The 16,554-nt window shown below is 41.1% G+C and overlaps 1 protein-coding gene across 3 annotated transcripts; it reads right to left on the reverse strand.

Moving 5' to 3' along the window:
- Positions 1-2,342: 2,342 nt before the first annotated feature.
- Positions 2,343-16,262, reverse strand: LOC117505823. 3 transcript variants are annotated; one of them, XR_004559274.1, is made up of 2 exons: positions 15,556-16,262; positions 2,343-2,403 (listed from the first exon to the last, which is right to left on the reverse strand). XR_004559274.1 is itself a non-coding variant. In XM_034165363.1 (2 exons), exons 1-2 carry the CDS (start codon positions 15,655-15,657, stop codon positions 12,197-12,199), a joined length of 978 nt encoding a protein of 325 aa, XP_034021254.1. In that variant the 5' UTR covers positions 15,658-16,262; the 3' UTR covers positions 11,844-12,196. The 3 variants fall into 3 exon arrangements, 1 of the variants encoding a protein (XP_034021254.1); XR_004559273.1 differs by lacking the exon at positions 2,343-2,403 and adding an exon at positions 4,931-5,159; XM_034165363.1 differs by lacking the exon at positions 2,343-2,403 and adding an exon at positions 11,844-13,072.
- Between the last annotated feature and the right edge of the window lie 292 nt (positions 16,263-16,554).

Raw genomic sequence — 16,554 nt, forward strand, 5'->3', positions numbered from 1 at the left:
AAGTGACACATGTAATGGCATACCTGTGAATCTCAATTTTAAAACATCTTCAGTGGCACCTGTTACTGTTATGACAGCTGTTGAGTTGCCATCATGAATCAAATCGGTCATTATCAGCTTCACAGGTGAAATATTTTTCAATTTGTTTTCATACACTGGTGTTCCTGGCAATATGCCACTATGGACTCTAAATACACTCTCAAATCTGCATCTAAACTCTATCCATGGCTCTCCTTCTTTCTGAGTTGTCCTGGTAATTTCAGTATAATTTATCTTTGGTCCTAACACACCTTTTGCCCGTGTAATCATAGCTTCCACTCTTGTTTTCAAGACTGGATCATCATGTGGCAATGGTACGCCATCCTGGTCTGCAGGATTCCAGTCTCCGCGTATCTGACTCCATTTTAGGGCCACATGCTTTCATCCACACCTGTTGGACTTCAGGTCCATTAAGGTGGTAAGAACTTCTGTTTTCTATATCCTGCATAAATCCCTCAATGTCGACATGTGGCGATGGTATCATGTCGACTGCTGCTTTGATATCATCAGCATTCCATGTTCGATATACGAGCATGGTTGATCAATGTCCTGCTGTTCCTGCACGAGGATTTGGTACTTCTATCATAGGATAGGCACCTCCCTGGTCACTGTGTTCCACCATGGGAGGGGCTGTAGGCACTTTCGCTTGACTGCGTGTTTGTGGTTTTTCTGGTTTTTCACTTTTTACCTTAGGTTTTACTGCCAAATCATACTGTGGTGGCAGTACATCGTCATCCTCTGGTAGAGGAGATAAAGGTGTTGTTGTCACCGACGATCCAGCCGGCGGTGGTTGTTGAGGCTGTTCTGGTTCTCTGTGCTGAATTATCACATCTTCTTCTGCCTTACCTACAGCTTTCTTTTTCCTTGCTTTCTCTAATCGTCGCTTCTCTGCTCCCTTCTGTCTGTTCTCTGCTTCCTCCTCCCAAAATGCCACTAAATCTGCCCCTACTTTCTGCATCTTTTTCTCATCACCTTTATGTTGCTGTTCTAACTCCTTCTTTAGCTTCTGTATACTGATCAGGTTCAGTCGTCCGTGAAAGTCATGTTTATTTATCCAGGTCTCCAATTTCTTTGTTGCTTTTGGATTTTTTGCTTCCATAAATTTCCAGTCGTCAGTTGATAAATTTTCCTTCTTTTTAGACGTCTTACCCCCCATTTTTATTATCCCTTGTTATAATTTGGACTTCAGACGGGGGCACACCTAGGGTGTTCTAAATCTGAAGTTTTCACGCTTTCTTTGGACGTGACAATTAATTTGCCGTCGTGTGGTTGATTCCTTTCACCTCCCCGTAGGAAGCGGAATCACTTGCCTCTGCTTCCACACGCACGGTTGTCACTAACGTTGTCCAAAGTATTACACTTTCACACAGTTATTTACACTTACACAAAACACTATTTACACCTAGAAACACTTTTAATAATCGTGCGCGTATTCTTATGCCAGGGGAGCTCGCCCTCCCGTGAAATTTAACTAATGTCCTGCATTAGGGGACTCCGCCGTCCCTGCCAAATTTAACTGCTTTTTTACAGTGCACGTATTTCTACCCGGGATTTCCTTTACGTATTAAAACAGAGGAGTCCGTATCCTCCTTCCGGAATTTAACTACGGGCGTCCCTCGCAACCGTAGAGGAGTCCGCCCTCCTTACAGAGTTTAACTGTGTTTCATTAACAGACGATTCTGTATCATCGCTTACGGAGTTTAACTGTTTTATGTGATCACTTTTATCCCCTACCGGTACGCGTATATAAACAGAGGAGTCCGCACCCTCCTTACAGAGTTTAACTGCTTTGCATTAACAGACGATTCTGTATCATCGCTTACGGAGTTTAACTGTTTAATGTGATCACTTTTATCCCCTACCGGTACGCGTATATAAACAGAGGAGTCCGCACCCTCCTTACAGAGTTTAACTGCTTTGCATTAACAGACGATTCTGTATCATCGCTTACGGAGTTTAACTGTTTTATGTGATCACTTTTATCCCCTACCGGTACGCGTATATAAACAGAGGAGTCCGCACCCTCCTTACAGAGTTTAACTGCTTTGCATTAACAGACGATTCTGTATCATCGCTTGCGGAATTTAACTGTTTATGTGATCTGATCACCACTCACTCGGTACTATTTACAAAGAAATTCTACTCACTGACTCGACTTCCTGTCTGTCTTCTTCGGGAAAATCTCGTCAACCAGACGATGCCAACGGTGGTCGACAATTGCAGACACGATCAATCGATCGGACCTTGGCCAAGGATTTACGTCTGGACTTGACGACCTCCGCTGGACACCTCCGGTGTTGTTGAGATCCCGGACGTAGCCCCCAGTCAATGTTGGGTATTTTCTCCTCCAAACATTTTTAAAACCTTTAACAAGACAAACAGAGTCAAGAAACACCAGTGAGACAGAAAGTCAAATTTTACGCGCGGAGTGCGGCCAGGCTGTACACCAAAGCTACACTAAAGTCTGGCCTGCGCTTCGCTCTTTTTATTAGTGAATCCCTCATCACATAAACAAAAACTTGTCCTAAGGGTGGGGGGAATGACGCAAGACAAGTTTCTTCCCGTAACATAAACACACACGTCAATAAGTGCAGCTGTAAGCAAAAACAGTTTCTTTTCTTTTACTCTTATCGTCGAAGGTCAGCACATCTTGTTCGCAGTTATCAGCTGTTCTGCATCTGCCTGGAACACTAAGCATCACATCACAATCAGAATAATAATAAGTACATCCAGCTTCTCATTCCCAGTTCAGATTGACCCCAGCATGCTAAAACAAGGTTGAATAACACATACATTCTCGGGTTTAAGTGCAAACAGCACAACACTGTTCTCATCAGAAAGAAGACAAAAGGTACAAATGTTTAACAGTGATAACATATATATATATATATATATAAAATCCTTAACACAAAGAAAGTCATGAAGTCATTACTAGTTAAAGGAATACTCGGCTCAATAGAGCTCTGACTCTTTGTCAGCCTGGCTACAGTGCTGAAAAGAAACCTGGGTTTGTTCTTATTTTCTTCAATAAGTGATGAGTAGTAAGATGTCCTAGCTTTATGGAGGGCTTTTTTATAGAGCAACAGACTCTTTTTCCAGGCTAAATGAAGATCTTCTAAATTAATGAGACGCCATTTCCTCTCCAACGTATGGGTTATCTGCTTTAAGCTGTGAGTTTGTGAGTTATACCACAGAGTCAGGCATTTCTGATTTAAGGCTCTCTTTTTCAGAGGATCTACAGCATCCAAAGTTGTCCTCAATGAGGATGTAAAACTATTGACGAGATAATCTATCTCACTCACAGAGTTTAGGTAGCTACTCTGCCCTGTGTTGGTATATGGCATTGGAGAACATAAAGAAGGAATCATCCTTAAACCTACTTACAGCGCTTTCAGAAAGACTTCTACTGTAATGAAACTTATTCCCCACTGCTGGGTAGTCCATCAGAGTAAATGTAAATGTTATTAAGAAATAATCAGACAGAAGGGGGTTTTCAGGGAATACTGTTAAGTCTTCAATTTCCATACCATAAGTCAGAACAAGATCTAAGGTATGATTAAAGTGGTGGGTGGACTCATTTACATTTTGAGCAAAGCCAATCGAGTCTAACAATAGATTAAATGCAGTGTTGAGGCTGTCATTCTCAGCATCTATGTGGATGTTAAAATCGACCACTGTAATTATCTTATCTAAGCACTAAGTCAGACAAAAGGTCTGAAAATTCACAGAGAAACTCACAGTAACGACCAGGTGGACGATAGACTTACTTCAATCTGTGAAGTAAAAACACAGTATTGATTATGGGGGTCTGGGGGATCTCCTCCAGAAATCTTTTAAAAGAGCAAGTCAAATTTTCTATATTCTGGTGAATTTTAATGGGTATGAAGCCCTCTGAAACAAAGAAAAGTCACTTCAAACTATGGGGGTCTGGGGGATCTCCCACAGAAATTTTTTAAAAGAGCTTTTTTGCCCCTTTCTTTGTGGCAGCTTCTTTTCCCGCTTTGATTTATTTGTGGTTTATTTTCATCATGTGTTCTATTTTTGCTTGTTACTTTCTTTCTTTGTTACTTTTATACTCCAGTCATGTTTCAGTTCCGTTCTGGTTTTGTTCTATCAGTTTGTGTTTTTATGGGTCTTCATTTAGTTATCATCTGCCTATTTTTGCTGTTCTGTTATAAGTGGTTCTCTAGTGTCAGGTTTTGTTTTCACAGTCTCTGTTCAATTTGTAAATTTGTTTAGCCACCTTGGTTTCTTAGTCTGTTCCAGTTTAGTTTTGTCTTGGTGATGTTTTATTTCAGTTCTCATGTTCATGCCTGGTTTGTCATTGTATTATATTCTGCCCCTGATTCCTATTGTAGCTCTGTTCTGCTTTTGCCATTTGTTTCCACTCCGCACCTCCCATCAAGTCTTCTCGTCTCATGCCCAGTTATTTATGTTACTTCACTTCACTACACCTGCCCCATGTCTTTGTCTTCCATCTTGTTTATGTCTGCTTTGTCTTTCCATTCACTCACACTCTTGCCGCCAGCTCATGTGTCATTGTCTATTACATCACTCCACTCTGTGTTCCCCTTCCTTCACTATCTTGCACAGTGCTTACTTTGTCCACTAGCCACACCCCCTTCTAGAATCTTCCCTCCACACATGCACCTTGTTACCTAATCAGTCTATACATGCACTTCGTTTACTCCACCTGTTATTTAAGCCTCCACAAACTCACAGCTCACTGCCAGATTGTTGTCTAATACACTTTCCAGCGCCCTTCATTGTCCTGATTTTGTCTTGCCGTGTTATGAACCCTGCTCTGTTGTCTTCGACCATGTCTCTTGCCTCATCCCGCTTGTCGGTGTTTGCTCATGCCTCTGAATCCTGCTCGTTTATGACTGCGTCTCAGCCTGACCCTTCTTGTACCTCTGCCTCGCTGACTGATTACATGCGTACCGAACCTGACGCTGAAATAAAGACCACGTTTTCTCTTACATCCAAGTCAAGTCTGGGAGTCTGTATTGTGGGTCCAACCGCTCCTGGTGCCAGGCTGCCGCCCATCTTGACAGTGCAATCTGGCCAGATTATGGACTCCGCAGACTCCATTCCTGCCATGGACACTGCTGCTGAATTCCCTGAAATTGAGGTGATAAAGAGGATTTTTTCAGACCTCTCATTTTTCTTCGTCTGTTTTCGTGACTGTTCCACTCCAGGTGAGAAATTTGATTACCTTGACCAGGCCTGGGATCTTGTGAATTCAAATCCCTGGCTGTTTGACTATTTTCCAGCGCTTTTGAGCCTGGACGATGTATTTTGTGAACAGAAGTGTCCAGATTGGATGAAGCATCCTGAGGCCTATCTGCCATCCGAGGACGACGAATCTGACTGGACGGACGTGGACGAAGAAGATTGTGAGTCTGAGCAGGAAGTCCTACAGAACATGGCAACTGCTATTGATGGGCCTGCTCCAGCACCTGACCTGACCACTACCACAGAGAACTGCGACCGCAGGACGGTTAGTGACTTTTTTTTCCCGTCAGGTTTATGTTGCTGTGTTTACTTGCCTGTGACTCTGTCAGAAATCTGTTAAAGATACCGCGTCTGACTCTGAAACGGTTTCCACGTGAAATTGTGGAGGTCTTGTTTAATTTGCTACATCAGAGTCTGAAAAGTGCTTCATGTAAGCTGCTGATGCAATTAATGCTTTTTATGTGTGTAGTAATGAGCCCCAATTTTTTGTTCTGGGGGCTCTCTCAGGGGAAAGGTCATCATTTTGTGAGAGGAATGTTTTTCCAGATACGCTCAGTTACTGGGAAGATTTTGTTCTCAGTCATACAATTATGTAATTGAGTCTTTGTTTTTTGGATTGGGCAATTTACTGTCTCCTGGAAGCTTTTTCTAGATGCACTCTGTGGCATTTTGACTGACTGGTTTAGTTCTCATCGGCGCTTATTGCATTATCGGTTCTCAAACTTTGTTGACTGGCTTGTTGTCTGGGTTTGGAATTTGGAGCCACGTTGCATATTTTCTGTTAATTGGATTTTTGGGATGATTTGGGTATTTTACGCACTGTGCTTTTGGGTTAAGCACCTGATTGACTCATTTCACCTCTCTCTGGGTGTCCTCTATCATGCTCAGATGAAACTAGTTAAGCTTCCACCGAGTACAGTAAGTCTCCGGGTCCCATACTCAGTTGGATCGATTGATGTCTGGAATGGTATTTTGGAGGGTAATGCTGAGTTTCTCGCTCGTTGGGTTTATGTCAGTTCTGGGGTTCTATTACTGTACCTCTCTCGATGGCTTCTCTGTTTCATGGGCACCGCCTGTATTCGGTCAGTTTTCTCCTTATGGGGTTCCAGGTGTTTCGGCCTTGAGCCTTCTCCTGCATGCCTCTCTGCCTCCACCTTGGGGATCAGTAACACCACTGGTCGGCTCCCTGATTCAGTTAGTTCTGTTGACAAGCCTCATGGTCATCCCCCAGACCCTGTGGTGGGTCGGTCCCCTGACATCTTCCTGCCCCGGGTCCCATCGTTTGGCCGACTGCCTGCTGCGGTTTTGCGCCCTGTTTTCCGCCCGCTGGTTCCCTGGCCTGTTTTTGGTCGTGTTCTCAGTCTTCCTCGGGGTCTCCAGCCTTTTGGGCCTGGTGGGGTGCCCCGTGTCTCTGGGTGCCCCCCGTCCTGGGTCCCCCACCGTCCCGCCCATTGTCTGGGGTGTGCGGCGTGGTGGTGGTGGGGGGTTATTGTGGCAGCCTCCGGGGGTTGGCTGCCTTGGGGGGGGAGTTCTGTCATGACCGGCCCTGTTCCAGGCAGCTTCTTTTCCCGCTTTGATTTATTAGTGGTTTATTTTCATCATGTGTTCTATTTTTGCTTGTTACTTTCTTTCTTTGTTACTTTTATACTCCAGTCATGTTTCAGTTCTGTTCTGGTTTTGTTCTATCAGTTTGTGTTTTTATGGGTCATCTGCCTATTTTTACTGTTCTGTTATAGGTGGTTCTCTAGTGTCAGGTTTTGTTTTCACAGTCTCTGTTCAGTTTGTAAATTTGTTTAGCCACCTTGGTTTCTTAGTCTGTTCCAGTTTAGTTTTGTCTTGGTGATGTTTTCTTTCAGTTCTCATGTTCATGCCTGGTTTGTCATTGTATTATATTCTGCCCCTGATTCCTATTGTAGCTCTATTCTGCTTTTGCCATTTGTTTCCACTCCGCACCTCCCATCAAGTCTTCTCGTCTCATGCCCAGTTATTTATGTTACTTCACTTCACTACACCTGCCCCATGTCTTTGTCTTCCATCTTGTTTATGTCTGCTTTGTGTTTCCATTCACTCACACTCTTGCCACCACCTCATGTCTTTGTCTATTACATCACTCCACTCTGTGTTCCCCTTCCTTCACTATCTTCAATATCTCCGATATCAAATGTATCATTTTTCTCTAAAATTCTGGAAAAAGTGGTGTCACGGCAGCTCGTAGGCTATCTTACTGAGAATAATCTCTTTAAGCCACTGCAGTCTGCTTTTAGAAAATATCATTCCACAGAGACGGATCTCACTAAAGTGGTGAATGATCTTCTGCTTACAATGGATTCAGACACCACTACGGTTCTGTTGCTGTTAGATCTCAGTGCTGCATTTGAAAATCATTTTGGGATTACTGGCCCTTGCATGGTTGACGTCATACTTGACCAGTTGTTCTCACTGTGTTTTGTACAGTAACACTACCTCTAACCTTCTGACATGAAATTTGGGGTTCCACAGGGGTCTGTCTTAGACCCCCTGCTTTTCTCCCTTTATACAGCACCCCTTGGGCACATATTGCGGCGTTTTGGGATTACCTTCACTGCTATGCAGATGATACTCAGTTATACATGCCAATAACTGCTGGTAATCTCGTTCACATAAAATCCTTAGAAGATTGCCTTGCAGCAGTGAGAAGTTGGATGTCTAGAAACTTCCTACTTTTAAACTCTGATCAGACTAAAATGATGGTTCTTGGTCCAGTGAGACATCGGCATCAATGTGACCAGTTAACGCTCAGCCTCGGCTCGTGTGTCATACATCACACTGACAAAGTGAGGAACCTTGGGGTAATTTTTGATCCTTCATTGTCCTTTGGCCTCCACATTAGAAATATTACTAGGACTGCTTTCTTCCACCTGCGAAATATAGTGAAGATTCATCCCATCCTGTCTATGGCTGATGCTGAGACCCTGATCCATGCATTTATCTATTCTAGATTGGACTACTGCAATGTTTTATTTTCTGGTTTACCGCAGTCCAGCATTAGGGGTCTCCAATTGGTTCAAAATGCTGCAGCCAGACTTTTGACACGAAGCAGAAAGTTAGACCACATTACACCCATTTTGGCATCCCTTCACTGGCTTCCTGTCCCAGTGAGATCAGATTTTAAGGTTCTGCTACTAACCTATAAAATTATTCATGGACTGGCACCCTCCTACCAGCTGACCTAATTAAACCTTACGTACCGGCCCGGGCTTTACGTTCTCAGGGTGCAGGATTACTTTGTGTCCCTAAGGTGAATAAGAAGTCACAGAGCTTTCTCTTATCGTGCCCCTGTTCTGTGGAATGATCTCCCTGCGTCAATAAAACAGTCAGATTCTGTGGAGACTTTCAAGTCCACACTTAAGACGCACTTATTTTCCCTTTCATATGGCTAGCATACTGGTACAGTTTTGTTTTATGTTTTTTACTCTTTTAATTCATGTTATTAGTAATTGGAGTGTGCCGTGGCCTCAACTTTACCTAAATTCTGGGTCTTTTAGTGAAGTTTAGGGCTAGTGGCCGGCGATCACCTTAGTATTTCTGTTTTTCTTGTTGTTTAATGCTGACAAATTATACTGTATTTCTTGTCTTTCTGATGCCTGATTCTGTTTTTTTCTCTGTTTAAGGTGCAGCTCCATCCAGAGATGGGAGTTGTGTTTGTGTTGGCGACCCTCCTGTCCTGTGCACAAACAGCAATTCTTGTATATTCGTCCGTGAATTGTTCTGTGAGTTATTTCTGTAATTTATGTTTGTATCATGGCCCAAGCAGAGGGTCACCCCTTTGAGTCTGGTCTGCTTGAGGTTTCTTCCTCAGATGGAGTTTTTCCTTACCACTGTTGCTCTTGGAGTTGATAAGGTTAGCGCCTTGAGGCAACTCTGTTGTGATTTGGCGCTATATAAATGAAAATAAATTGAAAATTGAAATTGATGTTGCTTTGACAGTCAGAGTATCATATTTTGGCCCCAAAACACGCATGACACCACGTGCGCACGCGTATGTGTGGTTAAATTTTCCAAATGACGGAAATCCGTTGTGGTGACGGAGAACTTTAACCCATGATCTACAGTAATCTTCCAGTTGTCTAAAATTGCTTCCCCTCCAACCAGTGCTTCTCTCACCTGATCACTGAATTTCAAACAACAGTCTTCCTCCTTCAGCTTCCACCATCTGATCCTTTGTTGAGCTCTCACTCTCTTCTTCTTCTTTACCTCTAAATTCAACAAACAACCACCCTATGCTGTCTAACGACACTCTCTCCTGCCACCACCTTACAGTCTCTGATTTCTTTTAGTTTGTATCTCCTATAAAGAATGTAGTCCACCTGTGTGCACCTTCCTCCGCTCTTATATGTCACCCTGTGCTCCTCCCTTCTCTTAAAGTAGGTATTCACCACAGCCATTTCTATCCTTTTTGCCATCTGTCCTTCCCTATTCCTGTCCTTGATACCGCGTCCTTGATTCCTGTCCTTGATGACACATTCTCCTCCTCTTCTTCTTCACCCAGCAGGAGCCCAATTTCCACTGGCACCCTGTAGGGCAGCGGCACCAGTGGTGGACGCTGTTAACCTGGGCCTCGACCGATCTGGTATGGAAATTCAATTTGTACTCTGCATCTTTATTTTGGCCTGTTTTATGCCGGATGCCCTTCATCATGCAACCCTTCTCCTTTACCCAGGCTTGGGACCGGTGTGTAGCCTGAATGGTGAGACTCCATTTTCGTTTAATGGATGGACTTTATTTTTGCACATTAATTACTTTATGATTGTGGTGTGTGTTAAATTATTGTATGTATCATTGTTGGAGAAATGTTTATTTTTATGGTTTGTACTATTTATTTTGCTTTTATGTAGAAAATGGTTCCTTATTATTTTAAGATGAACTGAAGAAATACATTTGTAACTTGCACTGTTGCATGTATATAATTGCAAAGCATAATTTCAAGTGGAAAAAAGAGCTGAATGGGATTTCCCTGACCCTGTCTGTTGGCAGGTCAGTTTTTTTGCATTAGTCCTTTTCATGGAGAACTTTCCAGAGGACTTGATGGAGAGGCAACTCATTCTGATCTAGAGAGAGAGACCAAAGAAATCGTGGATATTGTCCAGTCTGCTACACTTGCCACTGTGGTAGGATCAACTTCATAGACTTTCCTAATCCTAATACTAACCCTAATCCTGAATTGCATTTCCCTGTACTGTTAATAGTTTAAATTTAAATGGTTTCATTTAAACATTTCACGGTGCTCCAGCAGACAAAACTATTGGCCAAAGCATCTGGTTTTAGCACTCATCCTGGCCTGTTAGTATCAGTCGCTACCTCCGTCTCTGGGTGTTTAACATCTTACATGAAGCTGTTATATATAAATAACAGAACAGGAAATAGTTATTTCCCCTAGTAATTAGTATACAAATAATGAATGTTTATTAGTTCAATAGTACGAATATTTAATGAGATGAAGCTGGAACAAACCATTCAATGAGGCGAACAATAAACATTCATTATTTGTTTTTTATAACGGCTAAAATAGATCCTTGTCATTTGATATTTTATTAATTTATAAACAACAGAAAAGGGACTCACGTTTTGGTGTTCCACTGTGACGTGTAGTCCAGTGATGCTGAGCACTGACTTCAGACTTCCATAAAAAAAGACTTTGTGTAGTTCCTCAGTCCAGCCAAAAATCACCTCAGCGTTTCATGTGAACAGGTCTTCGGCTTACAGTGGAGTGGATTTTGTGTGTGTGTGTGTGTGTAGCAGCAACAGCTCGCACACACGCCCAGTTCGATCGACTGTGTACATCCTCAGTGCAGCGAAAAAAAAAAAAAAAATCACATCAGAAATGAGTCCAGCTCTTCTTTCTCTCTTCCTGCTAACAGCCTCCAGACAGCACAGTGGATTTGTTTTGTGTGTGCGTGCGCACGTGCATATGTGGGCATGTGTGTATGTGCGCGCACGGAGTGCAATGGAACGAAATTTGCACTCTAAATGAAACCTAGCCGCACTCTGAATGCAACGCAACACAAATGGGATGAATTAATCCATGTCATGTGACATACAAAGCACCAATCAAATGACAAGAATCCACTCAGCCGTTATATAATTGCTTTTATAATGCTGTAACTCAGTTACTTTTTGGGAAAAGTAACTAGTCACTATAACTAATTACTTTTTTAAAGTAATGTGCCCAACACAGTTTGGTGATTTCCTTGCATCCTGTTTCCTTCTGAGTTGGCCTGTCCCAGCTTCTTGTGTGGCTACAGGCTTTGACTAAACCTTCTGTTCCCAGGAGAACCGAACTTAGGAATCCAGTTTGCTCCAAGCTGCTGATATTAAGTCCACGAAAACAGACCCAGGAGGAAGACTTCTTTCTGGGTTTTCTGACAAAGTAATGCTTCTCAGGCTTTCAAAAATGAAGAAAAATCGATTAAAATTTTGGATAAACTCAAAAAGGCTTAATCATTTCTTGTATAATTTCCTGTATTGTCAATATAGTGTGGTGCGATATGTAATTCCGTAGGATTTTTGTGCCAAAATTGATTTTTTTTGTTGATTTGACTTGGTTAGTGGTCCAGTTAACTGAAAATAATGGGGTACAATTTTTCTGACCCCTGTAACACCCCTCTATGGGGGTCATTCTGCCCGGGTGGCCCTCAAACAGTATAAAGCGTATCTTCCTCAATTCTAGACCAATTTTCACAATCTTACAGTCCTTTTTTTAATTTGTAAGGGTGCTAAATACATAAATAATACACCCTGCATGCAATAAATCAAGCTTTGTTGCTTTTCTGTATTTTGGGGGGCTGGGTCTCCTAAGGGCCCAAAAATTAATCTATGGGGTTATGAGGGTACTCAACATAATAATGATACACCCTGGATAACATGAAAAATATTGATTTCATTTTTAGTTATCTCCCTTGTCACTCTGAGTTTTGCAACTGTCAAGTGAATCTAGGTGGACATCAATAGCTTTGCTAACACCCTTCAGGGTAACAAGTTTGTCAGGCTCATTCTTACGCAGTGATTTGACAAACTGGAAATTTGGCAGACGCTCAGTGATTAACCTTTTCAGGTGTTTTCTGTAGTTTTCATCACCCTTGACCTCTATCTGATATCTTTTCAAGAGCGAGATGTAGGCCTCATTCACCTCAGCCATATTTATTGTGTCACAATCATCCACAACTGTATTTTGAATGAACATGAGTAACTCTTCATCACAAAGAGATTGGATCAGAGGCACATTGCTGTGGCCCTCAGAAAGACAGGTTCTCTGTGCTGACCGTAAGCAGTTTCTGTGATAGAACTTTTCTTGAGCAGCTGCATCACCAGCATCAAACAGATCAGAAACACAAGTTCGGACATGATCATCACATGTGTTCAACTTTATCTGAAGCAATGTTTCACCCATTCTATCAGTAAAAACCTGATGCAAAGACTCTTTGGCCTCAGATGCACAGAAAGAACATGAAGAGAACAGACACACCTCTGCTTTAGATAGACTTTTTGACCTTTTTGGACGGTTTGGAGCATTTGAACATGAGGGGCGACCTAGAGCAGGAAAGAAACCTATGGGGGAGTTAGATCTATCACGCTTTTTAGCACCCTCCCTGAGTCTTTTAATTACACATTTATTCACAAGGGGTTTACGGCATTCACTGTGATATAACAAGTCTTTTCTTTTTGACTGTTCCAAACTTGATAAGCTCTCTGTGAGGTTTTGAATGCTGGTATCCCCAAGGCTTAGTCTTTCTTTACAACAGTCCAGGAGTTCTTCAACCATCTGTGGATTACAAACAAGTCTTTTGGATGATGTTTCACCCTCATTGCAGATGATACAAGCACTCATTTTGCAGACACAGCTTCAAGGATACTCACTTCACCGTTATGCATAATGTACAACACACACAAATATAAATATATTTTAATACAGTTACCTATAGATGTTATTTTGATAATGTGTGGTGTCTTATTCTAACTTATTCTATCTTATTCTATGTTATCTTGGGTAAACTAATTGTTAATCAGAAAACATTTACCTTATTTACTTATATAACATGCGTTATTGTTACAGTATATAAAAATAAATATTACTTAACTGGTCATGAAACCAAATGTTAACACTGAAATTATTATTCCCTTAAAAACCACAGCATCTCCAAAGATTCCTGTCTGTCCAAAACTGACTGTGGTCACTGAAAAATTTATGAGTAACATGTAGTTGATAAAACTGGTAAATTGTAACAAATCCTTATTCCATTAATAATATAAAGACTTAAATATCAGTCTGTGCTGAGTCTGCAATTTATAAAAAAAGTTTTATATGAAGTTAGCAACAATGAAAACCCATGAAAGACTCTAAAGTTTAATAGTGACTAAGAACAGGGGAAGATAGTAATTTAGAGGGTTTTTTGCATCCTCGGCAAACAAGTCCCTCCAAAAGGGGGTTATGGGGGTCAGAAAAATTGTACCCCGCTATTTTCAGTCAACTGGACCCCTACCCAAGTCAAATCAGCAAAAAAAAAAAAAAATCAATTTTGGCACAAAAATCCTACGGGAGCCCTTTTTATGACATATCGCACCACACTAATAGTGTCTGTATCATGGTCCAAGCAGTCTGGTCTGCTTGAGGTTTCTTCCTCAAATCATCAGAGGCAGTTTTTCTTACCACTGCCACCTGTGTTCTTGCTCTGGGGGTTAATTAGTAAGGTTAGACCTTACTGTGTGAAGCACCTTGAGGCAACTTTGCTGTGATTTTATTGGGTTAAAATTGTATCATTAATATTTGTAAATGCACACAGGGTGATCTACAAATAATCATTGATTTGCAAATGTGTTCAGATATCCACAAATGCAAATTTCATATTTGTAACTTGTAAATTGGTCTTTGCAAATAATGTTGTATTTGCAAATATAAAACTTAATTTGTAAAAAAAAACAAACAAAAATTACATTTGTAAAACTGGAAATTGTATTTGTGAATTGAGTTTCAGCATTTGTGGATCACCAATTACACGCATTCATCGCTTTCCTCTGCGGCATCATTTTGAGACATTCTTTTCGCGAACACAGATCTACAAACAAATGCCGACTGATTCACAAATACACACGCACACTGGATATCCACTAGATGGCAGTGTGGTTCCATTCATTGATGTGGATGAAACTATATGCTCCCGGATGACTCTTTAATCGTGATCGTTACTGAGTATTTAAAATGCTTATCGCAAAGCGTTCGTTTTTTTGACATAATGCAAGTTTTATAAGTCCGCGGATACTGATCTGTGTGTTACAGATATAAATCAGTTTCCTCGGATCCGCGGAGCCTGGCTGTTGCGACAGTTGTCGTAAATCGGGACTGGTTGGTTGCTGTGGTGACGCTGTGTGGCTCCTGTGTCAAGTTTAGCTAAACGTAGCAACTTTTAGAACTTGCGAGTTTTTAAAAGAAGAATTTTGCAGCATGTCTGTGTCATGGAGCACGCACAGGCGCAATTCTGTTTAATACGCTTATTTGAACCACTGTGTTAAAGAGTACAACACTAACACCACCCCCCCCCCCCCCTCCCCATGATGAAATCCGCGGACACATAATTTTAAAAAATAATTAAGTTTGCCACATCAATGAATGGAACCACACTGCCATCTAGTGGATATCCAGTGTGCATGAGTGTGTATTTGTGAATCAGTCTGCATTTGTTTGTAGATCTGTGTTCGCGAAAAGAATGTCTCAAAATGACGTCACAGAGGAAAGCGATGAATGCCTGTAATTGGTGATCCACAAATGTTGAAACTCAATTCACAAATACAATTTCCAGTTTTACAAATGTAATTTTTTTTTTTTTTTTTTACAAATTAAGTTTTATATTTGCAAATACAACATTATTTGCAAAGACCAATTTACAAGTTACAAATATGAAATTTGCATTTGTGGATATCTGAACACATTTGCAAATCAGTGATTATTTGTACATCACCCTGCGTGCATTTACAAATATTGAGACAATTTTAACCCCATATGATTTGGCGCTATATAAAATAAATAAAACTGGACAAAAAGGAAGTTGCAAATGAATAAAAATGTAAATTAGTATAAAACTTTGGTGCTGGGTGAAGGAGAAATTAGAATTTAGAAACACAACTCCATACCATGAGAAGGCCAGGAGAAAGGCCGTCTGCTGGCACTGCAAACTAGTTGAAGCATAGAAGTTCTTGACTGTTGTTAAAACTTGTCTGTGAGATGGTTCCATATAATTTATGTTTACCAACCTCTCCTGGATTTGCAACCTTCTCTTGCACTTGCATTCTCCACTTTAATGTGTCCCGGTTCAGGACTTTGTAGTTACTGGAGAAAATGGATTTGATGTCCATCAGGCGGAATGAACAGACTGCTGACTGCCCAGAGTTGACAGACCTGGAAACAGGAAAAACTGAGTTGTAGACAAACGTCACATGCTTTTAAAGCAAATAACTTCTTCTTCTGCTGGTTCCACAGAGAGTCAAACAAATTATTGATTAATGATATAATATTAATTTTTGATTGGTTTAGTAAATTACATTATATTCTGTACTTTAATATTTCCCATAATCCCCCGCGCTTCCCAGAATGCACCGTGGCGCCAGCAGAGTTCTAGCGTCTCACTGCGCATGTAAACAACGGCTAGTGAAGATGTGGATGGTGTTGATCCAGTGAGTTCACGGGCGATTATGATGATGACACGTTTTCCCAAGTTGAGAGGTTTATCTAGAGGAGGTGTGGCACCTGTGATGGACTTCTGCCGTAATCTGATGCTGTCTTCTTGTCCATACTTCACGAGGTTTGTTTACATTGTGCCCTGAACCAGAACTCTGCTAAAACTGGCTTCTCACGTGAGTCAAGAATCACAAGACGCACAAGACATTCACAACCGAAAAACAGCAAATTAGAAAACTTTATTCATTCCAAAGAGGAAACTCAACTGGCACTGTAGAGTTCATATACGGTGCCCTCCAAAAGTATTATGCCATTTCAAATACACAAAATACAAAAAAAAATAAAAATAAATAAATTTTAAAATTATCTTCCTTAGAAAGCAAATTTCTACAGCTTGATATAAATTACTTAAAAATATAAAAACAAAGATGATGGGTTTCATAAGTAATCAGCCCCTTTGGTATAATACCTGTAAATAATCAGTTTAATTGCTAGTTTTCTTCACACAAGTCAGGGGATGGATACATGAACATTTCCAAGTCACTTATTGTGTCCTGAACTTTATTACATCAGTT

Source organism: Thalassophryne amazonica, unplaced genomic scaffold (genome assembly GCF_902500255.1).
Source record: "Thalassophryne amazonica unplaced genomic scaffold, fThaAma1.1, whole genome shotgun sequence".
In the NCBI taxonomy this organism is placed as follows: domain Eukaryota; kingdom Metazoa; phylum Chordata; class Actinopteri; order Batrachoidiformes; family Batrachoididae; genus Thalassophryne; species Thalassophryne amazonica.